General features: G+C 41.4%; 1 protein-coding gene across 6 annotated transcripts in view; it reads left to right on the top strand.

The window, feature by feature from the left end:
- The window catches only part of ARIH1 (ariadne RBR E3 ubiquitin protein ligase 1), a 61,340-nt gene that overhangs the window by 7,637 nt on the left and 25,910 nt on the right, over positions 1–27,793 (top strand). For all 6 annotated transcript variants that reach the window (XM_055818701.1, XM_055818697.1, XM_055818689.1 and 3 more), the window contains exons 2-3: positions 18,147–18,214; positions 26,263–26,407. In XM_055818701.1, coding sequence (XP_055674676.1) covers positions 18,147–18,214; positions 26,263–26,407 — 213 coding nt within the window. The remainder of the gene's footprint in view (positions 1–18,146; positions 18,215–26,262; positions 26,408–27,793) is intronic.

The following is a 27,793-nucleotide window of genomic DNA, read 5'->3' as shown; positions in this document are numbered from 1 at the left end:
CAGTGGTGTCTAAGTCCCTTGCAACAAGGAAGAGGCTAATAAGCCATTTGAATACTTTTTTTAAAAAAAAAAAGACGTCTTCCTATTGTAACTTAGCTGTCTGCTTCTGAACATTTTGGCTTGCCTTGTACAGGTGGCTTGGTAACTGTGAATTTTGGCATTGCCAATGGTCTTGCTAGCTGTGTTGGGCAGTGCTTGAGAGGTGGTGGGGCACCTGCCTGGTAGGCATTGCAACTGCCTAGTAAAGAAGGCAAGAAGTCTGAAAGAATTGGCTTTGAAAGGGACACATGTACCCCTTTGGTGTCCTCCTTTGGAGAAGCGTGGAGCCCAGACAGCTTAAGTGCCAAGCAGTACTTCTCCGTGACCATGTTATGGTGTATGCCTGTCCTTATTGCCAGGCTCTGGCATGTCTGTGTGACGGCAAAAGGTTGTAGTCCTCTGTGGATATGCTGGGGAGAGGAACAAAATACTGCTGCTAGGGACAGCGGAATAATTTTGAGCCCTATGAGCAGGTGGTTCTTGGTCATAATCTAGGAGTAACTGGGTGGTAGCTGATGTACTGCCTAAAACTTGGCTTCTTGGTCTTCTCTTGAGCTACTGAGGGTTTCTAGCTGATGCCTGTTTATTCATGCTGGCATGTTAAGTTCCTTCCTCACAACCATTTCTAAAGCATTCTTGTTTTTGCATCTTCCTGAGAACTTTTACATCCCAGAGCACCTCTCATTTCCAGGGATGAGCAGTGCAAGGATCTGGTCTTGGCTGTCTGCTTCAAAATTAGGTCTTGTGGGAAAGTACTTGTGGCTGAAATGTAAAGGTGTGACAGAGGAAAGGTTTTTCCTACAACCTACAAGGTTCTTTGTATGACTTCCTAGTCTGAGGCACCCTTCATGTTCTGTAACACTATGAACATGCCTTTTTGTGTGTGGAGGGTGCACGTTAATTAATAAAAGCTCACACTTTGATTGCTTTGTGATTTGGGGGATTTGGGAGCTGGAGGGAAATAATCCCCAATGTTGGAAATGAAAAGCTTGAATATTTGCTTTTTGCCTTTACAATCTTTCAGAAAAATTATCTTTGCTTCATGGGGTAATGTTTTGTGTGTTATTTCACCAGATAAGGCATAGAGACTCTAAACTCTGTTTTCCAGCAGATAGGTGGGATTGAGTAGGAGTTCCTGCTCAGAAGTGTTCTGCTTGGGCACAGTTAAAGTCCTGTAGAACCAGAAGAATTGGTATAATTGCACCTGAAAACAGTCAACTGGCAAAACCCCTTGACTACTCTAGGTGTTAGTAGAAGGACTGTATATTTTTTAAACTTAATATCTGACTATTCCTATTAAGGAGGAAGCATGAAGAGACCTTCTTCCAAGATAAATGAAAATTTTAAGTGGTTCTGAAGGCTTCTGTTTCCTGCCTGGTATTAGTAAGCTAGGCCAACCTTTGAGGGAGTGCACTGAGTAAGCTATGTGAGCGTGCTACCCTGGCAAAGTGCGTTTGACCTGTTTACTTTACCAGCTACTTCCTCTGTGGCTCTGGAAAGTTTTGCTATTTGAACAACCTCATTATATAAAAATTGTGTTGGGACATACGTGATTTTTGCTGTTCCTGTGCCAGTTTGATGTGTGTGTGTAAGCTGGTGAAATAGTTAGCTGCATAGTGAAGAGTTCACTCTGGGTAACTTCCTTTTAGGTTTTTCTTTTGTCTTCTGAGCTAAGGCAGTATGGGCTGTTGTTGGTGATTCCCATTGCTGCTTGTCTTGAAACACCAGCAAACTCAAGCTGTTCTGGTGCTTTGAGTTTCTTTGGGTATCTGATGCTCATCCCAAGCTGTGCTTTTTGAGACGCAGGGGTGTATACATGTGTGCACCTGCAGCCTGAAATAGTGGTATGGTGACATGCATGTTGCTCTTAGCTTAGGCAGTACCCATTCCCTTACTGCATGGGTACAGCTGTTTGGAGGGTCAAATACTGAACAGGATCATTGAACTTTCTGATTACATGTGCCTACTCTCTCCTATCATCAGTCAGCCCACTGTTTGACCCTGCAAGCAGTTGCTTTGCTCCACTTACCAGAAGTGATGGTAGTTGAATTACTCAACTCTGTACTGTCAGCAAAATCTACACCTGAAGACAACCTGTGCCCTGTTTTGGGTGCATGTATAATTATAAATGCGTATTTAACTTTTGAGAGCATTCCAGATTGTTTTTCAAAACTTTGATTCTCCTCTGCAGCTGATAACTTTTGGATTGGTGTGTTCTTGTGTAGCAGAATACAAACGCAACCAGCATTCTTTTGTCTGGCGGAGAGGAATTAGGGGAAAACATGAGAATTCGCAGGAGTAAACAGTCTCCCCTGCAATGAACTTTCCTGAAGGACAATAACTTACTAAGAAGTGGACTCCTGATAATCTACATTGCAGTCAAACTCTGGGATCTGAGAAATAGGGAGATGGAAGGAGATGGTGTCTGGAAAGAAGAGGAGGTAAGGACCCCTTCTGGGAAGAAGGGAGAGTGTGTGGGAGAGTCATGTCTTGAGGGGATAACGAGATGAGAAACCTCTCAAGGCCTGATGAGGTTAGACACCAGAGCAGGTGTTCAGAGTGACAGAGCTTTGCTGATAAATATATATTAAAATTAGACTGAACAGCAACTTGTTACTAAAAGGATGGGAAGAAAAACACTCCAACACATGGTTAGCAGCTTCATTTCTCTTCTTGGAGCTCTGACGGGCTCTAGTAAGTCCTTGCCTTGAAGTGAAGAATGCAGGTTCTCATTCTGTATTCCTCTTCACCTGAATAAGTGATCCCAATAGATGCTGTTAATATGAAGTTTAGTTTGTGTGAAGTGGAAGATCTTTGGGGTAAAATCCCGCGTAGTATGCATACAGGAAAATAAAGTAACAATTTCTAAGTGTTATGAAGATATGATGAACAAATATGTCCAACACATTCGTTTTGATAGTTAGCCTTTCAGTTGTCACAATTACTACTGTCTGAGCAAACTGAAGTGGTGGTCTTTGATTTATACATATTTTGTATGTACACTCGCATGTTCTGTAATAACAATCATCTTTATTTTACTTGGTAAAATGTGTTTGAAACTTCTTTATTAGTATTGTTAAAAGTGCTGAAATTAATACTTGCAAATGTACTCTGCTATATGTTTTTGTTGGATGATGGCAGTTGATAGTAAATGCAAGTGTAGTTCTGTGTGACAGCAAAGATGGTGTAACATGACACAGGTCTTGGACTATTGCGATTTAGAAATGTAAGATACTTTGCTTTCAGCTGGGGATTCTGTAACAAGGTACTAGAAATTTGTTCAGAGATTGTGCAGAAACTGGTATTATCCTTGAGAAACTGGTAAAATGCTTGCTTCTTGGATGGCTTTCTTAATTTCTGAATCTGTCATCTACTTTGGGTCATTACTGTTTGTGAACTACCTTCCTATGTGATGCTTATTGTTTAGCTGGGGTTATAGCTTCTAGGAGGGGAACAGAGAGTGAAGGCTTGGAGTTGTCTGTAAGGATGCCTGGGATGGCTGATACTGAGACTGTCTGGAGGGAGGGGGCTTGGAGACTTTGTGATCATTTGGATGGATGGAGGCATTCTCGTGTACCACAGCATAATTCCCCTGACTGGTGTCCTGCTATTGCTTGCCAGGCTATCTGCAGGCAGACAGTGCTGTGATTTGGAAGAGGCTGGGTGCTGGTCCAGTGTACTTAATTATCCACCAGTCATTAGTGTAATTATTTGTATTGCTAGCCTTCACATTGGTGTTAAAGCAGGACTGACTGGGTGGGTTTTTTTCTCTTGCAGAAGCCAAGTGTCTGATGATGGGTAGTAATACTTTAACAGGAAAGGAACAAGTGATATTCTTGTCAGCTAGTGGCACCGTCCATCAAATACAAAATTGCACATGCAGGTTTGCTTCCTACTTTGGAGGGCCTGCATGTTCTTGCTGGTTTAAATAAACTGCTTTAGAAATACCTCTGATTAAATGAGTGCAGCTTTGTGTAGAGGCAAGTCTTCAAAGCCCTTAAATGAGAAAATGGTGAAAAAGTTGCAGGTTTCCTATTCTCCCTCACTGCTGTATGACTTGTGTTTTGCTATTTCTGTACTGAATCCCAACAGAGTATTTTCTCTTAACTCAAGAGAGCTCAGGTGGTTGGTTAAAAGTACCTGCAGCAATTAGAGACTGCAGTTACAATTTTAGGTATATCTTGTTAAAGGATGGGAATGAGAACAAACAAGAGAATTGCTAAACTCTTTGTGCCTCCAGAATTTCCTTTCTTCAAAGGTGGCTTCTGCAGAGCCCTCAGGAAAAAAATTGGGGTGTAAACAGTCAAAATTACTTCTTGTAGCGGAAATACCAGCTTATAAAATAGTGTTGCCAGGGCTCTGTTTTGTTGGCTATAAAACTAAGACGGGCTAAATGAGCAGAGTGTGGTAAATGAACTGCAAAGTCATAGTTAAAAAATGGTCTGAGCTAGAAGAGGCTTGTTGGGAAGAGGATGCTGGCAGATTTTCTTGGTGCAGATACAGATTCTGCCAGCAGAAAAAAGTGCTTTTGCAGGTATAGCTGCTTTTGTGCAGGGAAGTGATATAAGCTATAACCACACCTGCCTTGGAGCTTTTGCCAAGGTAAAGATGTTGCCAAAGATTACATCCGCAAGACACTGCTGCATTGGCAATTATTTCCTGGGCCTATGTAGTTTGAGTGTTAAGATGGCTGATTTTTTTTTTTTCCTTGCTTGAGAGTTGTAGACTGAGATATAGGCATCGCTGGGGTAGATTTACTGCCCATTAGTCAAGGTGGCACTGTGTGTACAGAACATACTTTACCAGAAAATACTTCAGAGGGTTAAGCTCTTCCTGTTTTGTATTGCATTGCAATTTGGCAAGACATCCGTATTTCTGCTGAATGATGCAGAGATGATACAGGGCAGGATCTGCTGTTGGAAAATGAGAAGGTGGCGGTAAGAACTGGGATCCAGATACGGAGCTAGATTGCTAAGTGGGGATACTTGTTAAATCTATGCTGAATGGTGAGTGACTACTGAGGTACAGTGTGGTGCACCCAACTGCTTCTTTTAGCCAGGCATATGTGACAGTAAACGAGTTTAGGGTCTTTGTGCAGTGATGGGGGGGATGAAGACAGCCCAAGGGAGGTGTTTTTTTTATTTCCTAAAGTACTGTAGAGAGTGTGTTGATGCTTCAGTGAGTGGGTAAAATTTCCTCTGTTCCAAGTGAAGCGTGCTGGAGAGGGAGGGAATGGTTTGTAAAAGTGGATGCTGCTTTGAGGAAGGGACACAATCAGAAGCAGTAAGGGACAGAGAGCTGAAGAGAAACACCTAGTGCTTGGGTGCTCACCAAAATGGGGCCTGGAGGAGAAAGGTGAAATGTAAGAATGTTAAGGACTATTCTTTTTCAACATAAAAATTCTCTAATGCTCTCGTAAAGTGCTGCTGGCTAAAAATTCTTCAGCTAAGCCTGTCTCATCAGTCACATTGTCTCTGAAGGGGTTAACAGTTGCATGCTATGAGTGACCAAGTATCAAAATACATTTGAGTTAACTTGGACATTGCCATGAGAGTTTTTAATTGGAATGGCTTTTGTTTTGTTGTCATATTCATCTTTAACAATGATTTTTTTGTGGATGCTACCTCACTGTATTCATGGAAGAAGTTACCGTACCTTACCATTTTCTTCTTCCTGCCTGTGTATTTGTTGGAAAATGTTAATTGCAATGTTCAGAAGTTGAAGTCAGAATTCAGGACACAGGCTGCACAGGCATGTTATTTTAAGATTTTTTTTTTTTTTTTTGGCGTAGTGAGTATTTCTTCCCAAGTACCTGCATGTCAGAGCTCTGACTTCTGCTGCATGAGGTAGCCTGTCCTCTTGCTCTCATTCTTGTCAGAAGAGGAAAACGCTGTGTAATCAAGCACCGCAGTAACTGCTGGGTGAGAAGAACCATGTGTTTGTGCTGGCAGTGCACTTTGGGGTAAAGTGCTGTTCACAGTCGGGGCTTATCCTGGAAACAAGTGATTTTGAGGAATTGACTCAATGGCAGTTGTCTTGAGGTGATGTACGATTTGGCTGGATTGTATCTTTCTTCTATGATAAACAGCTCATCTGTCTTTTTGTTGGAGCATACTGTAATAGAATAGATGTTCTCCACCAGTGCCCAGTACAAAAGCAGGTGGGAGACAGATCACTGAACAACTTGAGACTTTAACAAGCACTTGGGGGACGTGTTTATGCTGAACATCCTTGGGGTCTGATCCTCTGCTTGCACACTGTCTAAAGAGAGCACACCCTTTCTTTAGTCGTCATCTGGAGGGACCTTTGAGACCAGCAAAAGGACAATTTGAGACCTTTGCAGATAACTTATAAAACTTCACACAGAAAATCAATGAGGAGTTTTCTTGGCACATGTTTGAGCCTACAGACTGGCCTGTGATGGAAATTTTCTACGGAAAAAAGAACAGACATTATTGGGAATTTACCCTTCCTAGTATTGCAGTGATGTTCAGTGTCAGGAAAATGTTCTCATTATCTCAGAGTTTGCCAGGTTTCTTCTACACACTTACATGGCATACTAGTATTTACAAATAAAGTCATTATTTCTTCAAGTCATCTTAGGAACAGTTTTTTGATATCATGAAAAACTTATAGGATACTCTCCTAGGAAGGACTTTGCAGGTGTGGGGCTTTTTAAAGTGGAATAGACATTTTTTTGGTCAGATACTGTTCTGTTACGGCAGATCTTCATGAGTGAAGCATGATAACAGGTCCAGTAACAGAGCAATGGTTTGGCCTTTTTGAAAAGGACACGCAGTATGCTGTTGTATATTGTGCTCTAAGATACTGTCTGTAAAAGTGCCATCAAAAAAAGTAAATTCTCAAAGCCTATTTGTGTGGCTGCAGGATTTGTGTGGTACAGGTCCCTAACAAAGGTGAAGTACAACTTCGGATACCTACGCTGATCTGCTAATAGCATCTTCTGAACACTGCCCGTCTGGTGCCTTTTGACCATGTGATGCTTTTGAATGTGCTTAAAGCAGCAAAAGTGAAGTTCTGTTATCCTGAGGGCAGAAGTCCTAGGTATTGCTGATCAGTAAGTCGTTCACTGGCCAGGGTTGAGATGGCCTGTTGTTTATGTTGTGTGAACTGTTGGAAACTGGAGATAGCAGAGGCAGCAGTTTTGCTACCTGATGTGGAGGAACAGTGCCAGTTTCCTACAGATACATCAGGTCTGTGAAATGGGTATAGCTCTATGAGTGACTCTGGCTCTGGACTAGAATCTGGTAATGTACGCTGCTGACTATGGTGAAAGAGTGAAATTAATGCACCGATACATCTTGAAGTGAGTAAAAAGAAGGGAGGGCTTTTTTTGGAGGCATTTTAGGACTTCTACAAAATTATTTAAAGGGAAAAGCAATTTTACAGTTCCTCTTGCAGCTTTGTTCCTTTACTGTCTGTTTCTGCCTGCGAATGGGACAGTTTCTGTAGCTCACATTGGCAGACCTGTACTGTCCTAGAAATAGATAGTTCATGCAGAAACAGAGTAATGGAAGACAGCATTCCCCCAAAACCCAAATGCAGTGCTTTGGGTTGTTTTCTTTTTATCAGCTTGATGGGTAGCTGACCTGACATACGCCACTTCTAGTCTTTCCAGTGTTGACTAGTAGAAGACTTTAAAAAAAAAAAGAAAAAAAAAAAAAAAGCATATTTCTGTCTTTCCAGGATCATGATGTTGCTACATTGAGGACACATCTCTAGAGATTGGTGATATTCCCACAGTTTACTGTTAAAATCTTACATTTGGTAGCCCAGCTGAATATGGCCCTCAAACTGTAACGACGATAATAGACAGGGCTAGGTCCTGCTCTTGGCAGTTGGACTGCACTCTTGAGCAGCCATTTCCCCCAAGATTTGTCTTGCAAATGGAGAAAGCTTTTGGAAGAAAGATGTCTAACTGTTGTGTTTTTGTTCAAGATGAGAAACAGTGTTTCTGGATTATGTTTTTTGAGATGTAAGCTAAAGTTGCTGGTGGGATAATGAAGGAGAAAAGCGGGTTCTCTGGCTCTAACTTGCATCAAGTTATGCCCTGATCTGCTGTAAAGTCTTTGGGACAGGAAGATTTAGGGAGTCTGTTGATACAGGTAAGACCCAACTTTGTGCCTGACACATGGCTCTCAGCAGGCTACTTTCACAGATTTCTTGGAAGCAAGTCCCTGTTGTCTGATTTGTGTCAGCTCAGCTGTCTGGCCACACAGTGATCCTGCTCTGGGTTAAAATAAACTAGCAACCCTCTTAACCCAAGTCAGTTTGTCTGGTTTGCTTGTAGCTGTGCAAGCAGTCATACTTCCATCACTGGGTGGTCAACGGCAGGCTCAGGAGCCTGCGGTTGCATGAGCTTGTGTTGCTGCTGAAATAAATACTTTCTGAGCTGCTGCTTAGTCTGGTGGTGATGGGATGCAGCTTCTTTGGAGCAGGCTCTGAAGAGTGTGCTTTACTGCCCTGCCTTGTTGCAGCCATATTTTGAAGTAAAATAATAATCCAAGTAGCTGTTACTTTATATCATAGGCAAAAATAGAGTTGGTGCATAGCTAAGCCATTCTGGGTTTCTGGAGTCTTCCTTGGTGTGTCTAAAATCTTGTTCAAAGGAAGAGATTTCTTACCTGGTTCTGACCAACCTGTGCTCTTGGGCTAATCCAAGATATTTTGGTACGTATTGCCCAGTCACTTAAACTCCTGCCTTCATTCAGCGTCATTTCTTTCTGTGGCAAAATGGACTTTTGCATTCCTCTTGAACGAACACTGTGTGTTTCCTTCAGGCCCAGCATTAGTGCATTTTCATATTGGTTTGTCACAAGAACTGAAACTGTACCAGTGTGTCTTCTCGTTTTCTAGAGACTGTTGGTCTGAGAAACCATGCAGGACTGAAAGTATCAAATAAGCATCCTCAAGGGCAGAAAGAAGCATTGTGATCTGGAGAAAACCAACAGATCTTGTTTGATGGAGCTGGATCTGTTTGTGGTAGATGTATAGAAACAGTACAGTAACTACCTGGTGGGTCAAAATGGTGTGGTGTGGTGAGAACTTTCATAAAGTTGGGGTCATGTATGATACAAGGGGAGAAACAGAGCCTGGGAATCTGGAAGAGCAGTGGTGTATAATGTTAAGAGGGAAGAGGACGGAAATAGCTTTGTGGACACTGCTTGTGCAAGTATTGTTACATGGATGAACAGGGAAAGCGACTGACTTCACGTGTTATTTGTGGTTGGGTCAGGAGGTCTGTTACTGCTTTCATTGACTTCTCATCCTATCAGAAGCAGCACTGTGAGGCACTGGATGTTGACTACAGGTTTGGTGTGAGGGGGAAATTGGTGATTACCAGGGACCTGGACTCTACCTGGATGAACTTGCAGGCTTTTTGCATTCAGGGTAGTGAGAACTCTTTCGGGGCTTTTCATACTGCCTTGTCCTCAGCCTAGCTGCAGTGCTGTGTGCTGTTTTCTTCCTCTGCAATAGAAGTTATTAAGGAACCACTGAAATAGTAAACTGGAAGAATTATATGGAAATGATGCCGTCACCTTCTCCTACTCTTTTTAAGGCAGATCTTTGCAAATTCATGAGTGGGAGGCAATGGGTTGAATAAACCCATTCTGAAATGTATGCTGGCACCCATGTGCTCCCACTCTGGTTCTCTCAGAGTAAGTCAGCTATAGTCGCTCAGCAGCAACTGGTTTGTGTGGCTTAGGCTGATTTGCTGAGCTTTTGCTTGTATGCTGGGATTTCTTGTGGTGGGAGACACCAGGAGGAGGGAGGTACTTTGTGTGATTCTGCCTTTGGGGAAAGTAAAACAGTAGTACTCATTAACCTAAAATAATTGAAAGCAAATAATGGTTTGTGAAAGTGAGTACGTTTGAAGACCTTTTGTTCCATAGTTCTCAAGGAGTGTACAGTGGCATAACTTGCTCGAATTCCAGGGCCTCTGTACCTGTGGGTCTTTGCTCTTTAAAGGGTTGACTTTGTACTCCAGAACTGCAGCAAAAGGAAGTAAAAGCCAAAATATTCTTTAGATTATATGTATAAAATTCGGGTTAACGTATCCTGTCATCAAACCATAGATGTCCTGCTGTGGAAACAACTGTGGCTGAAATATTGGAAAATACCTTCCCTGATTGTATCACGTATACAGTTGTAAATTTGTGTTCAGTTAGTGGTGGAGCTTTTGTAGTTGTCTGAGAGCCTGTGCTACCCAGCATACTTGAGAAGCATGGCAAATCTATCTGATCTTCTTTTGTTTAGAAGCATTACAGTGTGAATTCAGTTTTTGCATTTCCACATTTGCTAATTCATCCTGGAGTTGTTGCTTTAGTGTTGGGGTTTTCTCTGATTTTAAAAGCTTTGTTAGACAATAGATCTTTGTTGCAGCTCCTAATCATTAACCTGAAAACTTTCCAAAAGGTTTAGAGAAAACTTAAAGCAGCTGACTGCTTCATTTCTGTCTCTTGAACCAATTAACTGAAGTAATAGTGTTTTCTCCGCAGTTACTTTTATGTTCCTCAGAGCTAGAAACAATCAGTAAGGTGCAGATAGGTTACTGCAAACAGAGATCATAATATCAAGCTGCCATTTGGTGCCATCACGTAATGGTAGTAATGGAAGTAATTCTGTGAAACTTAATCTTCAAAATTGAGATGATGTGTGAAGGGAAGTTAGTGGGATGAAGAAAGATGTAGGAAGCTACGGAGATGATCAACATGGAAGCTGAAGCCTATGTATGTGTTAATTGGAAGTCACAGTGAAGTGGTAAATGCCAGCCAAAGGACAGCAGTTGACAGCAGTGACTGGCAGCATCACAGGGAAGTGCCCTGGCTTCATGCTGAGTTGCTTGGAAATGCCATTAACAGTCCTAACAGGTAAATTGAGTGATTCAGAGATGAGTAATTTGAGTCACTTAGTGTGGCTTCAGTGGGGCTGTAGGATGTGAAGAGGATATCCTCAGTGGGTGCACAGAGACTGAACAGTCCTGATTTTGTTGTTTTTTATAACAGGTGTGTGGAAGATGAGCAGTATTTTATATCCACCTGTATGTGTGGGAACGGCTCATAAACCATGAGATGGCTGATGGCAGAAATGTACCATGGTATGATTCTCTCCCAGGCCTCAAGGGGATGGCAGAGGAGGAGAGTATGGATTGGTGGTGGCAGACTGATCCATTTAGCTGCTGTCCTCATCTTCTCACAACAGCCCTCTTCTGCCTGTAATTGCGTCAGGGAATATTAGATTACATGAAAGTTTTCCAGCAGCTTCTCAAGAGTGCTTTGTTGGTGGTGTTTAAAAATTAGCAAGTTTGAAGTTACCCGCTTTAGGAGATCACATCCTGGAAGTACTCAACACTTAGATTTAGTCTTCTGCGTTCAGTTCCTGGGAATTTTATTAAACTGCTAGGAATCAGGTTTTGTGCTGTAAGATTTCATATAACTGTTTCCTGAAAGGACAGATGTGACTGGATCTTCACAAATGAAGGTTGCTTAGTGCATTTGCAAAACAATGCAAACCTTAAGATTACAGTCTTGGTGTAATGTGATTCAGCTAAAAGCTTATTTAAAACACTTTGTACTCCGTGTGTTTATGTCTAAGGTTACCTGTATGGGGCTGGGAGGGATGTAAGTGGAGAGCAGTAGTGTTAAAATGGAGTAGACCTAGTTATTGCAGAATTTTGAATTTGTGTCCACTTTGTTATTACCTGACAAAGGAAGCACCTGTATGGTGCCTGGTCTGTTGTGTTGGTTACCCTTGTTCTGTGCTGTGGGGAAGGAGCTGTTGTCCTTCAGAAAGGAGTGTTGGTGTACAAAGCTGTTGGGTTTTGAAGTAATTGAAGAATTATGGGGGATTTCTGCTCCTGTTTGGTGGTGGCACATAATGCACTTGAGTATTGCCCATTTGCCTTGGTCTTGAGGTTTAGGGCATGCCTGCCTGCACATCACCTCCATGACCTGGAGCCATCTGGAGAGCTGTGGGGAAAAACATGCAGCACATCTGGCGGTGCTGGTCTCTAGACCATCAATGAGAGCTACAGCTGAGGCAAGCAAAAAGTATTTTTTAATTTATCAAAAAATCTTTTAAACTTCATGGAAATGTTACTCTTAATCAACCTGCTAACATATAATGTGACGTGCTCATTATTTTATGAATGCTTCCTTCTGTGGCACGGTGTGCATGGTGACAAGCTTTGGAGGTTCGATCCTGCATATGCTCAGAGAGTAGCTGGAATTTCCACTTGGTGCTCTACTTTTGGCAAAGGCTGGGTTTTTGATCAAATATTTACAGTGGTGGTGTGACATGCTATCCCTAGATGCTACTTTAGTGGAGCAAATGTTTGTGCAGCTTGGTTTCAGACAGGTGTTAGCTTCTGAGCTGTTCTTTTGATGGCCCTTTGCTCCTCCACCAGCATGTGTGATATGTCACCACCAAGCACAACTCTTATTCTTTGCTGTCAACTGATGTGAAACCAGTCGGTTTCCTTCTGCTGGGAAATTTAAATAGGGTCTTGTGCCACTTACATACCTGTGGAATATAGATGTGGGTGTTACTGAGGTTTAAACCTTGTACAGATGTCTGAGGCTTGGGCAAAGCCAATGTTTCTGGAGTGTCTACTTAAATTCATGAGTGCAAAAGCAATTGTGTAGAAAACCAAACTGGAAGTGGTGTCAAACTTGTATTGCTGTACCAAGTCTGAAAAATGCCTCTGCTACTGTTACAGATGCTGTAGCTGGGATGAAAACCATTGAAATGGAAAAGCTGCCATATTTAGACAATAAAACCAGCCATGAAATGGGAAGAAACAGAATGAAGAATTTATCAATACCACGTTTCAAGGAGGGTAGGAAAGGACTTTGCTGGAGAACTGAGCCTGAGCTGTTCTTAGATGGTTTTCATCCGCAGTGAATGCTGAAATTGAAACAGGCACTTACTCCCAGCATATGATGAGCAGCTGAGCTCTAAAATATGGTTTTTTTTCTGTAATAACTGCAAGAATTAACCGCATAGCTCAGTCTTGATGGATGAAAACATGAATGGATCAAGTACTGTGAACTGTCATTCAGCAAACTAGGTTTCTTGGAATTTCTGATTTAAGCTGATGTCCTAGTAATCTTTCATTTATGATTCATGTATACATTTAAGTGCATCCACGTTCCTTCTTCCAATTCATACTTTCTTATTTTGACAGCAAAAGGAATTCAACTCAGGTATTAGTGACCAAGCTTCCAGTTCAAGTAAATTCTATTAAGGAGTTTTATTTCAATTGATAATGCTTCTGTGGAGAATTCCAGACCTTTGCAGGGTTTCCCATCCATGTATCTTCTGCTTGCATTGGTGTGCCTGAGCATGGCAATACAGGTCACAATAGTAAATATAAATACCTCCAGTGAAAAGCAGTGGTCAAGTTGGATCAGTCTGAAGCACGTTTGGGACTTGGCTGCTTTGTTAGAGTAATAAAAAAATAAATCACTGCTGAAGGACTGGCTGTTTCTCTCTGGGCAGAGCTTTTTACGAATGTTTTGTTAGTGAGATAGTTGAGACAACGAGTCTCTTAAAGTGCCCTGAGAATTTCAACAAAATGGCTGCTTTCCTCGGGTTTCATTCCTATCTGGGTATTAGCAGGCTTGCTGCAATCTTCCTTGGCTTCAACATGTAAAATTTAATAGATGGCTGTTGTAAATTAGAACTGCTGTTTGACCTTTCATTGAACCACATTTGGAGCAAAACAGAGCGTTTGAATGTGTTTGCTTTTCCCTTGCTTGCAGTCTGTTTCTGGCTGCTTTACTTATTAAAAATTTTCTTTGTAAACAGAATACCCTTTGCAAAAGCATGCTTCTCCCTGCTGCAGCTTCGAGCCTAAGTAGTAATCCTGTCTGAGCAGCATCGTAGCCTGTTTGTAACTAATCTTTCTGGTGTAAGAGTTGTAGATGATAATCCTGTGTGCCAAATGAGAAGCCCATCCAGTTTCAGAACAGAAACTAATATATCAGTGCTGTGTAATCTAGTGGTATTTAAATATTCTGTTAATTTTCACAGAGTGTCCAAAGTGATTGCTAAGGGCTTGTACAGCAGTGGCAGGGTTGACAATGCTGTAGCAGAACTACTGTCAAAATAGGGGTTGAAACATCAAATCATTTTGGTTTATCCCCATATCACCGAATTACAGGACATAGCTGCTCTGCAGCAGCTAACCTTTCATTGTGATAGATGCTGTGATATACTCCAAAGCTGCTCCCAAGTAATTGAGGTGTGTGCATGCAAGCAATTAATGTAGAGCAGCTGTTACCTGGTGCCTTGTTGGTGTGCCTTGCCTTAAATTAGAACAATCCTTAATGCCAGAGGTTTTTTCATTTGTATTTAACTGTGGTTCACATGCAAACCAAGCCTCTAAGTGCTGCCTCCCTCCGTCTTCAGTCCTCCCTGTGTAATGCCTGCTTAGGTTGTATTGCTGTCCATGCTGCATGTGAACTAGGCATGGTTGTTTTAATCCTTGCCTTCTGCATCAGTGAAACAGCTACTTAAGTTTTAAATACTAGATCTTAGATGTGGCAAATGGAGAAAGCAGGCAGCCCAGCTATTTTTGGTAGGAGCTTGTCATGCTGCTGGTGGTTTTTTTTTTTTTTTTTTTTTTAAATTAACATGTTGAACCAATAATGCTGTAGCTAGAGGAAGCTAAAGTCCAACAAGCCAGTAAAAGCTATCCTTTCACACCATATTTGTGTTATAATACGCAGAGCCAACAGTGGTGGTCTGTGGAGTATAATCCTAAATAACGTGCTGTTTCGTATGCTGCCATTGTGGTGGCAAAACAGCTTTCTTTTTGTGATGTTTGGATACTTAAGGGGTCTAGTCTAGGGAAACTTGTTTTGGAAAGCTTCAGTGCCATTCTATTGGGAAAATGGAGAAGCCAGAAATGAAACAAGACTCTTGTTCTTCTTGACAGTGTGTGTCCTTTGGTGACAGCAGTATTTGCTGGATTTGCCCTGTCGCACTTGATAATCACCACAGACCACTCTAGTTCCTTATTAATATGGCATAATAACTTACCCCTCAGTGCAGGGGGAACCTGTCTGTCATCTGTAAAAAGAAAAGTCAGCCAGAGACCACTACCTCGTTTGTCTCTTAGCGTATTGATTAATAGGTATTCCCAGAAGCCTTAATACAGTGGCCAAGTGGGTTGCTGTGGCAGAAGGTAGGACAAGACTTCAGGCTAATTTAAAACTCTTTTAATGTTGTTGCTTGAGAAATTAAGAAATACTCTTTCTACATCTGGCAGATCTCTGGGCTGAGTGAAGAATCCTTATGTTTGAGAAGAGCTGCATGCTTTACTATCTGAAACTTGTTTGTAACTAGAGCATGGCAGGGGTGAGGGGCTCAAGTAATGTGCTTTGTAGATGTGACAGTGCTGAAGGGATTACACAGAGAAACCTGTATGTGCTGCCTGCCTGATATATTTAGCAGGAGATTCCCTGGTTTGAGGCAAGTCTTGTCCTAGACCATGGAAATATTTTTAAAATAAAAGTTGTACAGACTATAGGAGCTGGTATCATAACCAAGATAATATAGAAATAAGGTCAGTTACTAAATTATATTTTCATCTTTGATTAGTTTGCTCTTAGGAAGCATGTTTGTGAGCTGTTAAGAGCTCCTTTTAGATACTGCTGCATAATACAGTGTAGTATGACAGAAAAAGGTGTTGTGGAGACCCAAATATAAAGTAACCTAGAAAGATCAAAAACTAAAGCTCTGAAAGAGGCTGAAGTCCTCCTCCCTGGAGCTGAAGTAGCTTTTTGATGACAGAGACCCTTAAATTCCCATACAGCTTCTTGGTGGCAGGACTGAATTGAAATATTTCAACTGCTTGTTCCCTTCTGTCTGCAGTGCTGGCATGGGCTCTGTGCCACTGTGTGCTGGGCTGGATCAGGGATTGATGCTATCAGAAAGCTTTTCCAGATTTTTTTTTTTTGTTTAACTTTAAATGGGGTTCCATGCTGGTTTAGTGTGATTGCTGCATTGCTGTAGCACCTTGAACAGTGTTGACTGGGCAGGGCACTTGTTGGCCTCACTGCCAGGGCAGAAGTTCAGGATGTAGCTCCTTGCAAAGACTTTCTTGTTGCCTGAAGAGCCTCTCTGTCGACCCTTGCTTCAGGGTGTATACCGGGGTGTATCTGCATTGCTTTTGCACTGCGAGGTGTATCAGCTTGCTACTTTGGCTGAGAGCCTACTAAGAGGGGAAAATAACTCATCAGAGCAGTGAGTTAGTCCAGCTTGTCCTGAAGCTGCACCATCACTGCTTTCAACACAAGGAAATGGATAAATCTGCCCAAAAATGGGGTTGCCTCGGTAGCAGGTGGCTGCAGTGCTGTTACGCTGACTCTTACTAGTGTGCTGAAGGTCGGGGTGATGCCTCGCTGGTTTGTAATGGCCAGTCGCATGTGGTTGTCAGTCAGGCACCTCATTGTGTTATTACAGTTAAGAGCATGGATCCATATCACCTAAGAGAATTGTTCAAAGATGGACAGTGGCCACGTTTTCACAATGTAGTGTGTTTGGCAATACCAGTTTCTGGTTTTCCTGCCCCGTATTGTGTAGCAGATTTGCTGTCCCAACTGTTTATAGGGCTCCACATGGACTGGATGAGGGATCTGGTCTAACCTTTCTAAAGCTGCTTTTGTTCACATGGGCTTTTTAAGCTGGAAGAAATTCTTAATTTCACCTGAAACAGGTGTGCTGGCATTAATAAGAATAAGAACATGCTGCAGAAAGAGAGGTGTGTCACTTTTTATACTATAAACCACAAGACTAGTTCTTTGTGCTTACATTTTGATCCTAGGACTTTTTTTTCGGTGAATTTTATTTCAGTGAATGTTTTGTTGGTGTCACTTGCTCAAAGATGCTGTTCTGCTTTCCCTTTCTGTCCTCTCCCATGTGCTAATGCAGCTGTTTGTATGGTCAGGCAATCAAATAAAGTGGGGAGCTGATTTGGTTAGAAAACAACTTGAAGGAAAAGAAAAAGATCCATTTTGAAGCCAGTTACTTGCAGTATTGCAATATAAGATGGCTGTACTAGCATGGACTGGTGAGCGCAGGACATGCAAGCGTGCAGCTGAGGGTAAGGATGGGGTGGGATCACTGCTTTGGGTGGCAGCATTGGCTTTTGGCATCTTCAAGTTGTAGCTGTAGCTTGCAGGCTCAGAAAATCACATTGCTAGTTTATGTCCTACTTTTCAACAGCTTCAGAGTGTCCACTAAAAATTTGCCCTAAGGCAAACTTCCATTTTGGTGTCAAATGGCAAAGCACATGTAGCTGCTCTCAGTGCTCACTGTTGCCTCTGCATGTAAATGGTTCTAAAACTGAGCCCAGAGTGTCTGAATTTGGAGAGCTAAACCATGGTTCTCGGGTGTAACAGAAGCTATATGTTTTGTTATGCTTTTCTGCTCATATAACCCAATCCTTGGCTGATGATACAGATTTAGTTGGAAGAAAAACTTGTACACAGGTGAAAATCAGCTTTTGATCCTATTTCTGACCTTTCTAGGGTGTATTTCTTTCCTTAGTTATATAGTTGCATAGTATTTTCTGGATCTCCAGGTGCTTCAGGAACACCTGGGGACTTCAAAAAGACAGTCATCTTACATTGGCAGCCATTTACTTAATGGGAGAGTCTTCAGCCCAAGGGTTTTGGTGGCTGGGGCTAGGACAAACATGGAATATTCTTGTTCTGCAAATGGTGTGGAGGTTGTGGCAGAAATGGTAGGATGGATGGCATTTAGCCCTTCTTGCCTTTTTTTGGGGGGTGGGGGTCGGTTTATATTGTTTACATGGAGATGTTGGCACTTAAGCATCTGTGGTAGCAGTAACTAACCTGTTTCCTAAGTGTTCATCTTAGTCTCATTTTATATAGGTCTTTTCCTTTATTTTAATTTTTCTATCTCTCAGGTCAAACCACTCTCCAGTATATGGTAGTTGATTGTCTGCACAGTTTATCAGTATGTATTCAAAACTCTACTTGATGCTTTCATAATAGTAGACCAGCATGGTCAAGCAGTTAATCAATTATTTATTATTCTTTTTTTCTTTCTTCTAGAATCCAGCGACTATCACTCGAATACTGCTTAGCCATTTCAACTGGGATAAAGAGAAGCTGATGGAGAGGTAAGCAGCCATCTTAGCATGCCACGTTTTGCTTTAGAGCTGCAAGAAATGTTTATTATCAGATTAACGTGAGAGTGGATGAATGCACAGTATGTGCCAGGAGAATCTTCTCTGCAAGCTCTAAATGTTCCCCTTTCTGTAGCCTTTATTGGCTAAGAGTGAGTCCTTGTTTTAATATTAATACCTATTAGGCATTAGACTTCAGAGAAGTTTTGGAAGATAGTTGCCCATTGGACAAAGCAGTGCCTTCCAGCTGGAACACATACAGGTGAAGCATTTTCACAGGCTCTGAAAGCAAGCAAGCAGGAACAGGTTCCTGTTGTGTGGCAGCTGTTTTGGATTTGGGTTTAGTTGGTCTTGCATACAGTGCTAGCATGTGTATTCCTGATGTTTATTTGTTAGTTTTGCCGAGAATACACTGTTCTTGACTGAATAAGGGTACTGGTAAAGTGCATCTGCCTTGCCTTCATCTTTGCAGCTCTAGGTTTTCTTTAGTGAGTGTGTCAATTGGGATCTGAATTTTGCCTCCCTCTCAGAGCAGAGCATTTTATGGGTATTTATGATCTTTGATTTCTAGCTTTTGGGGAGTGTAGCTGGTAAAGGTACTTTTTATAGTTCATTATTATACAGAGGAAGCCAAGTCCAGCTGAAGTGGTAATGCACTTTTTGGTTTTTTTTTCCAGTGCGTTGTTGCTATTGAAAAGAATGTGAGGGAACTGGAGAATTCTGTTGAAGTGGAGTATTAGGAGAGTAGTCTGGATCAGAAGGCAGTACAGGGACTTACTGGTTGTTACAGCTTTTGCTGGTCTTAAGAAGTGTTAGGAGACATAAATGAGTGGGTCGGGGTGAGGGCAGGAGGACTCTGGTGCCTGGTAGGATTGTTTGGGTTTCAATTACTGTTTCCTTTGCCTGATGATCAGGGTATGAGAAGATAGGATGCTTTCTAGCTGGTAAAACAGAATTGTTGGTAGTACTGTTGAATTGTTAAGTACTGCTTAACAGCCTGTAGGCGCTTTGTGCTGTGCTATGGGCTGAGTCAGTGTAGCTTGGTATTCTGTCATGCACGGTGCAAGTCTGGAAGAGAACAGATTTCCAGTCTGCTAGTAGATGGGTTTGGAGTTTAAATATTTCTGCTGTTCTGGGCTAATGGATTTAGGACACCTTTAACCCCCTTTATGTAACGTTTTCAGCTAGTGATGGTGCTCAGGTATCTCTTTAGTTTTGTTTGGCCTAGATTTTTTTTTTTCCTTCTGAAGTTTTTTTTTTTTTTTTTCAAAGCTTTTTAGTCTTTGCTTTATTTTCCTGAGATTGACCTCTTTTACTTAATGTTGGAAGTACGGAAGCGTTGTGTAACAAATATAGTTACATTGAGGCTATTTAAGTCTGATGACAACTGTTAAGCATTCTGATTTAGTTCCTTCTCTGTAACTTCTGTTCACTTCTTTGAGCTTCTTGTGCTGGTTCTTTTGGTCAGGCTAAAGTTCAGTCTCCTTGGCTACCTCCATCTCACTTTGAGATACCTCTGTGTAAGTGTACTGAAATGTCATCCCTTTATTCAATAGGTTTGTTTCCCTTCTCACTGAAAGCTTGTTTAAGGCTGCCGTAAATAATTTAAAAAAAAAAAAAAAATTGGTCCGTGGGTTTTTTTGAAGGAGGGTGTCAGCTGCTTCTGTGTGAGGTGGTATTGTTAAGGCTATTACAGTTTCCAACCAAACACTTTAAGTAAACATAAATATTTACAAAGTCCACAGGTAAACATGTACTCTTGGTACATATTCATTAAAATACTTATCTTAATTCTATAGGATTACTCCTGTGAGTAATGTGTGATCCTTGCTTATGCAGACATATTTCACGATTTCGCTGCTGAATAATGTCCTGTTGTATTAGAAAAACATTTAAAACCTCTTTCTCTCAAGTAGCTGGTGCTGCTTTCTGTCACTACTTCACCAAATAGCTTCCATGAAGCCTTTTGCAGCACTCTGCTGATGCTCAGCGGTGTTAAGGCAGGAGCAGGAGGCTGGGGAAGAGGCTGAGAGCTGGCTCTTAGTGTTGAAGATTTTGTCATTGCTGCAAGTGATAGGTGAAGGCAAGGGTGAGAGGCAGGTGATTACTTCAGCAGCCAGGATGAAAACCAATCAGTTTGATAGCGATGGAGCTGGAAGTAATGCCATGAGCTAGCTGTACCTCACATTGTTTTGCTAAAATAGAGGTGGCTCTTGCTTAGACAAACATGACAAGATCAGTAAGCCCAAATTTAGACTTGATTATTCTTTCAAAACAGCAATCACTTTTGAGACTTGCTTGGCTTTGTGTCCAGCAAAACTTAGAGCAGCATTGTGCTAGTGTAAATGAGCTGAGAAACTGTGAAGTGTTTGTGGTGAGGTAGAAAGGCATGTTCTAATCGGACAAAAAAAAAATAAAAATTAAACACTAATTTAAAGGGGAAAACCCCCAAACCTTATATTTTACTTGAAAAAGTAACACTGTCCGTTCGCTGAGTCTTCAGTGTCTGACCTAAAAGAAGTCTTGTGTCTGGGAACCTCTGGCTTACTAATAGCTGAATTTATGTGCTGGCTTGCCTGTGGATGTGCACCCATTGCAGTGTGGGCTAAACCCGGGCAGAGCTTGACCCCGGGGTTGGAGCATCTGCTCATACTGGGGAGCCAGGGCAGGTGCCAAGTAAAAGTGCTTACACGCAGTCTTCTTTGATGCCAAGTGAACCCATGTTCTGTAACACTGTTGGAGGCTTAAATGTTGGGTGTTGTGTGTGTTTTTTTTTTTTTTTCTTGGTGTACTCTTACTTTAGGTTGAACTGGTATAAATTTGGTCTCTTTTACTCTTAATAACCATTAGGAAGACTTCCCAGGAAATTCCTGTTGTTGCCTGCAGTCTGGGTGGGTTTAATGCTTGCTAAGATGTAATGTTTGGGTGCAATTTTTGGTGCCTAATTTCACACCAAGTCAGAGCTTGAACTTAGTTGCTTAATAGCATGTATTTTCGGTACCTAGCCAGTGTCTGTTTTACCCTAGTTCATCGTGAGTCAGCATGACCTGACAGGCAGCCTTATCAAACTTTGCCTGTAGTAAAGCAGATAAATCAAGTGGCTTCTTTTTTCTTGATAAGTGTTGAGTGTGGTGAGGTCTGAGCTTGTGAGATGAAAATTTCTGTGTTTTAAAACATGAAAACCTCTTCGTTGCTTTTTTGTATTGTTATGCATGTTTTTAATAAACAGGTTATTATTGTCTGTGCCAGCTTTGTCATGAAGTAATTGCATGGCAGATATGTTACAGGTATTTATTCCACTTACAATGAAGCAATAGGGCAGTTCTTCAATTGTGGCTATCCCATTGGTGAAGCACTAATTTGACTGTGTCTGAAAGCAAAATAGGTGTTTTGGGGTGGATTTGTTTGTAGTATGGGAGTGGGTAGTGTGGGAAGTACTTGAGTACAGATTCTGATGTATTGCATGTGTTTTGGAGAATAAAGATGTTAAATACTGTTTTCCTCTGTCTCACAAGCTTGATTAATAGAGGCAGGAGACTAGCAGGTGCAGATACACCAGGTAACCTCAGAAATAAGTAAAGGAAGTGCTTTAGCTTCTAACTTTATCTCGATTACCTTATAATTTTATTAGGGCTGATAGCATCTGTCCCTCCTGAGGGGAGTTTTGGGGATGAATGTCCTCATGGTGAAGAGACTAAAATGCAGCTCTACTGCTTTATGTACCTTCCCCTGGTCACTTTTTTAAAAAAGAAAAATATTTCAGCATGTAACTGAAGGCCCAATTTAATTCTTGGAGGTACAGACAGAAGTATTGCAGTCCCTTGTTAGGTGCTTATTTTGGTGGCTGCAAGTCTCTGTTCCCACTGAGCAGAGGACAGGTGCCAGGAGCCCTGGTGGCTTGGCTGCTGGCCCAGATTGCCTCTTCCCCTTGCACTCAGGGTCTGACTCTTCACTGTAGGTACCTGGCTGGCTGCTTTCCTTTGGGCAAGTAAGTACTTAACACTGTTCACCAGAGGCCGAACAGGTGAAAAATTGCGTATGGCAGGCATTTTGCTGTGAAGATATCTTTTACTGTGAGTACAGTGACTCTCTTGATATTCACAAATGCTCTTTGTATCTGAGAGACTGAGTATCCCAAAGTATGTACCAGAAGCCACCTTCCCCCCCCCAGTGAAAAGGGGTTTTGGGTATTTGTCTTGGATCCTCCCTTGGATAGGATTAGATTATGTCTAGAGAATTGTGATGAGGCAGTTATCAACAGCAGGCGGAAATTTTGAGGAAATAAAGAAGCTGACAGCTTGATCCCTTTGTCAAAAAGACTTGATACTATTTACGGATTTGGTGTTGGTAAGCAGTGAAGAAATCATAGTAGAACTTGAAAATGATTTCCTGGTGTGTCTATTTTAAAATAGCAGAGGAAACAACTTTACGATGAAGAGAATGAATTTTGAAAAACTATTAGAACCAGTTATTGAATTCAGCTATGTTGAGCAAAGAGCCTAATAATGTTGGTTGAATAGACTGTAGTATTTCTCAAGTATCAGAAGTGCTAGAATTATTGAATGACTGCATTGCAAAGGGAGAAGAGGGCAGAGGATTAAAAAAAGCTGATAAAGGTGCTGCACTCCTCCCTAAGATGAAAATAAGGACTGAGCTACCTAAAAGCAATGGTGACAACTTAAGGAAAAATCAAAACCCCTGGAGTTGTGAAGGAAGTGAGAAGGGAATTAAGGGATTTTTATCCCACACTTCACAGCAGTGATGATAGCATGCAACTGTACTATATAAAATACAGGGCACACATCGAGTTCAGCTATTAGTATGGTGTGTATGGAATTACTTTGCTCAAAAGGGAAGTGGCAGGCTAGATGGAACCTTTGGTAAGTCTCTTATTGGTTAACCTTGGGATGAATGTTGGTTAGTGTTAATGAATGACTTGGCACAAATCTGTTTGGAGGCATTTGGTTCAGAGAAGGATCCAGACGTCATATAGGCAAAACCCCCAGACAGCTGAGAGGATCCTAGCAACAAAAGCGGTACAAAGTTTTACGATAGGTCTCATTAGAACAGAGGTGGAAACCAATATGGAGTTTCTAGTAAGAGATTAAAATGAAGATGCTACCATGAAGGACTTCTGGAGAAAGGTAGACATTGTTTGGGATGCATTAAGTGAGAGATCTGCAGGAGAAACATAGGTGAAATTGTATGAGATCGTGGTAAAATCTTCACTGGAATTGCATTTGTTTTGGTCTCCTTGAGTTCAAGGAGAATGAATGGAAATAGAAACTGGTGGTTGAGGAAATTTGCTGGACAGTGGAGAAATATCATGTGAGAAGCTGATGTCTGTGAATCCTTTGACGGAAGAACATGGGAAAGGAGAAGGGAGATCTGCTTAAATGGATGGTGTGTGTTAATGCTTGAACAAGGGGAAAAAAGGCATGGTAATTGGAATTAAGGTTTGTTCCTAACCGTTGAAGGAACTGGAACAGTCTCCTGAGTAGGCGCTTGGTGTGTTTGCATAAGGAGTGGTGGAGCAGTTAGGGAGGTGTTGGAGCATCTATTGGAACTGTGTGTTTTCAGGGAGATCCAGGTTTTTTCTGTGTTTTCTGGAGTTCTTATTGTCCAGTGACAGCATGATTTTGAGTCCGAGAGAGATATGTGGAAATTACTTGCTTAGCACACCCTGGTGCAGCAGAGAAAGCAAATGCATTAAAACATATGCAGTACCCCATTTCTCCTCAACACTGGGGAGGCTTACAAGTGATGATCATGATCCCAAAGAGCAGAGTGAATATTGTAAGACTTAAGAGTGCAGATTTGTTATCTTAGACTTAACATTATTTCCATCATCTGTGTGGCACTGGCTGAGTGTCTTACTGCCTGTGTAAGAGTAGGGAGGGACCAGGCATTTGATATGGAAATGATTTTATATGGGCTGTGGCTGTTGTACCAAAATGCAAGCATGTGCATACTTTGAACTGTGTCGGTACTTTGGAAATGTTTGAACTGGCTAAAGACTCCAATCTGTGCATCTTACTAGAGTTAACTTTACCGCTAGCCTTTAGCCCTAAGAAACACGCAATGTCAGGTCACTTGTTTTCTACCTGCTATTGGGAAACAACTGAAAGCCTGGAAAGGGTGTGGTGGTTCTGAATTAGTTACCCATTGGTATTTAGAAGGGATAGGTAATTCCAGGTGAAAAGTAGTTGTTGGCGACTTCCTGTCTTTGTGTCTTGGTGTAGGGCAGTAGGTGTCATGGCTCAGAAGAGTAGCTTTTGCAGACTTCATAAAAATAGAAGTGCCTGGTACAAGTGGTAAAGCCAGGTTCCTGATGTGGATATGCACCCTTAAAAGACAGCCCACCATTACAAGTGTCTCCGCTATTTCCATAAGCATTTAGCTGACCACGAATGCCAGTATTAAAGTTGCATCATAGCATTTGACTTCAAAACTATTTTCTTTGCAAACATCACACCCGACTTTGCTCTTTTTCAATGGGGGATGGCCTACACTGATAGTACGCCATGTAAGAACAGTTTGAAGGCTGGAAATGTTTTGTGGCGTTAGTATTTATCCATGACTTGAATAAAAAAATACTGCCTATAATGGGACTGCACTGAATTTGCTTGATAAAATTTCTAGATATTAAGTAATCCTGAAGGCAAACAAAATAACTTGGTTGAGTTAAATCCCTGAGGTAACATTGAAGAACAGTGGCAAAGCTTCACGTGTGCTGCAATGCCAGAATTCACCACTACCTTCAAAATTCAGTGTCCTGAAAATTAAGATCTGAAGTATGTGAAGTGCATCAAGAACATATGAACCAGCTGTGAAATGAATAATTTTTAAGTCAAGTTTTGTTGGTAGGTAATGCTGTAAGAGAGCTGCTAAAGATTTGTCGCTTTTTGGAGTACTGCAGGATAAGATGATCTAGCCAGAGGTGTTTTGGTTAGGTACTGTGTACTAGGTCTAGTCCCACATTTCTGAGATACAGCTACTATCTTCTTATCTCAGCAGAAGGTCTTGGTTCTCTTCTATCTACTGTGGACAGCAGATTTTTTTTGTTGTTTGTTTGGTTGGTTTGTGATGAGTTTATGTGCCTTGATACCTAGATTCCGAGATACTTATCTTTGGAAGCACTGTAAACTTGGAATTGTATATTCTTAGGAGGTTGTTAAAATGTCCCAGGTTGACTGGAGACAAAAGGACTTAAATGGCTAAGATTTAGGCCCAAGAGATGGACTGTGCAAGCTTTGGATGTGGGCAGGGTGTTCAGTGTGAAATTGAAGACTAGTCTCACTGGAGGTCAGAGTCCAGACCGAGCAGCAGTTGTTGCTGAACTCTGGAGATGACTGAAGTGTGTGAAAGGCAGTCCTGCAGTTGCCTTAACTGGAGACAGGTGACCATGAAGAAGTGCTCTATCAGCTGAACCAAGTGTCTGACTGCTGACGCATTTCTCCTTAGATCAGAGAAGGAAGTACCAAAATTGAAGTCAGAACCTCTTTGGGGCACACTTACTCTGTAGAGTGAGTACATGGAGGAAAACATAAAGTACAGGAACTAGGGACCTGCTGGATCACAAAGTGTAACTGATTGCTGCTTCGTGCCTCCTCTTTAATGTTTTGGTGATTAGAATACTAGGAAAAAATGTAAGGCTTAAGCTGAAAGGAGAGTTGAACTTAGAAAGGTGTCCTGATACCTGGACTGTGAAATAGGACATCCTTGTTCTAGTTTCCTGTCCTGGAGTTTTAATGCAAAGTAATCACTGTGGAGAACCATGAATTACTTGAAATGCAGCTGAAGAATTGAAGGTGCTTGAATTTTCAGGAGTGTGAAATTCAATCCAGAATCTCTGAAATGTAGTTGTCTTATATGTCTGTGGTCAGGGTTGTGTTGTGTTAAGTTAGTGAAGAGTTTGTTAAAAGTAGCAGGTGTTTTTTTGAAATACGAAGACAAATTTTGTACATTTAACTTCCAAATAGAATTTGAAAAATTACTTACAGGAAAGGTAGTTTAAATTCTTCTTCTCTTGTGTTATGCAGGTACTTTGATGGCAACTTGGAGAAGCTCTTTGCAGAGTGTCATGTAATTAATCCAAGTAAAAAGTCTCGAACGCGCCAGATGAACACAAGGTCATCAGCCCAGGATATGCCTTGTCAGATCTGCTATCTGAACTACCCAAACTCGGTGAGTACCTGGCACCCAAGATGGTATCTGACCAGTAATTCCCCAAACTTTTCTATCTGAAACAGCATTTTGGGCAGAAGTCTGGGAGGACTTCTCCAACAGTGTTTTAAAAAAAGCCTTTGAAATGAAACTGATATGTCACTTTTTTAATTGAATCTTCTAGTCTGTAGTATATGCATTAAAAAACAGTGTTCTGGATTGTTCCTTAATGCAATAAACCTTATGTCTTGTCTGCTGCAGTGATCCAAGTAATATGGAGGGGGCACAGAATTTTGTAGTGCTTTATGCATTCTCTTTAATTCTTACTGTGTGGTTTGACAAATTTTTTTTTTAATAAACCTCAAACAATATTAGATTACCTGAAACAGGATTGTATTTCAAATAAAATTATTATCCCTTATGCAAAAACCTTTGAGGATGCTGGGATCTGGGTAGCACTGTAGTAAAGTTCTTCAGAAAAAAAGCAAGCAGTAGACCAAGCGATTTTTGCAAAGGTCAGATACCAATTAAGACATACAAATAAATGATATGTGAAAGAAAAAAAAATGTGAAAAGCACGATGGGCAAAGGGATTTGCTTAAACAGAACAACAAGACAGGAAGCAGCTTATGAAAGTAATAAATAATGATACAAAATGGTCTAGCTAGAAAGCCTAGAATAAAACGGAATAGGAGTAGGAGTAAAACGAAGTGCTGTTCGGGAAACACAACCAATATGGATGTCTTTCGACCTTTATGATGTTTGTGCAATACCTTCTTTATCAGAAAAGGTTAGGGTAGAAGTGCTTGCTGGGGCTCTAAATCGGCCTTTTGGTTTGTGGCAAGATTGGTGATGGTGCTACTTTATTTGTAGCTGTTGACAAATACTGGACTTCCCCATATGCTAATTGGATGTCCAGGCTTCTACCTTCTACTGTGTTTTGTACAGGCAAGCAGCTCGCTGTGACTTTGCAGGGGCAGGACGTAATGATGGGAGATCCTGGAAAAAAACAAGATTAGTGGAAAAATTCGAATATGAGAATTTGTGGCTTTGCCAAAAGGCAGGGTGCTGACATACGTGAGGAATTCTTCCTTTATTGGAACCTACTGTTCCTGGTGGAACTATCCTGACCCTCCAAAACACCATAATGTCTGCCTGACCTTCGGAGAGCAAAGCAGCCCTTACATAAGGCTTCCACTCTTGCTCTGGGTGTGTTTTATGAGCTTGCTTTCTTTAAGAATGGAAACCATTATGAGCTTTGGGATTTATTAGTAGCCTTGAATAAAGTACCCTTGCTGCTGTAGCCTGACCTGCAAGCCTTTTCCTTGCTCTGGAGCAGGTAGAGCAGAGCAAAGCCCACTTTCAGGCCACTGAGATGTTCAGTGTTAAGATCATATTGCTCTTGAG

This window comes from Falco peregrinus, chromosome 1 (genome assembly GCF_023634155.1).
Source record: "Falco peregrinus isolate bFalPer1 chromosome 1, bFalPer1.pri, whole genome shotgun sequence".
NCBI classification, from domain to species: domain Eukaryota; kingdom Metazoa; phylum Chordata; class Aves; order Falconiformes; family Falconidae; genus Falco; species Falco peregrinus.
Note: the sequence above shows the minus strand (reverse complement) of the source record. Positions and strands in the feature narration are given on the sequence as shown.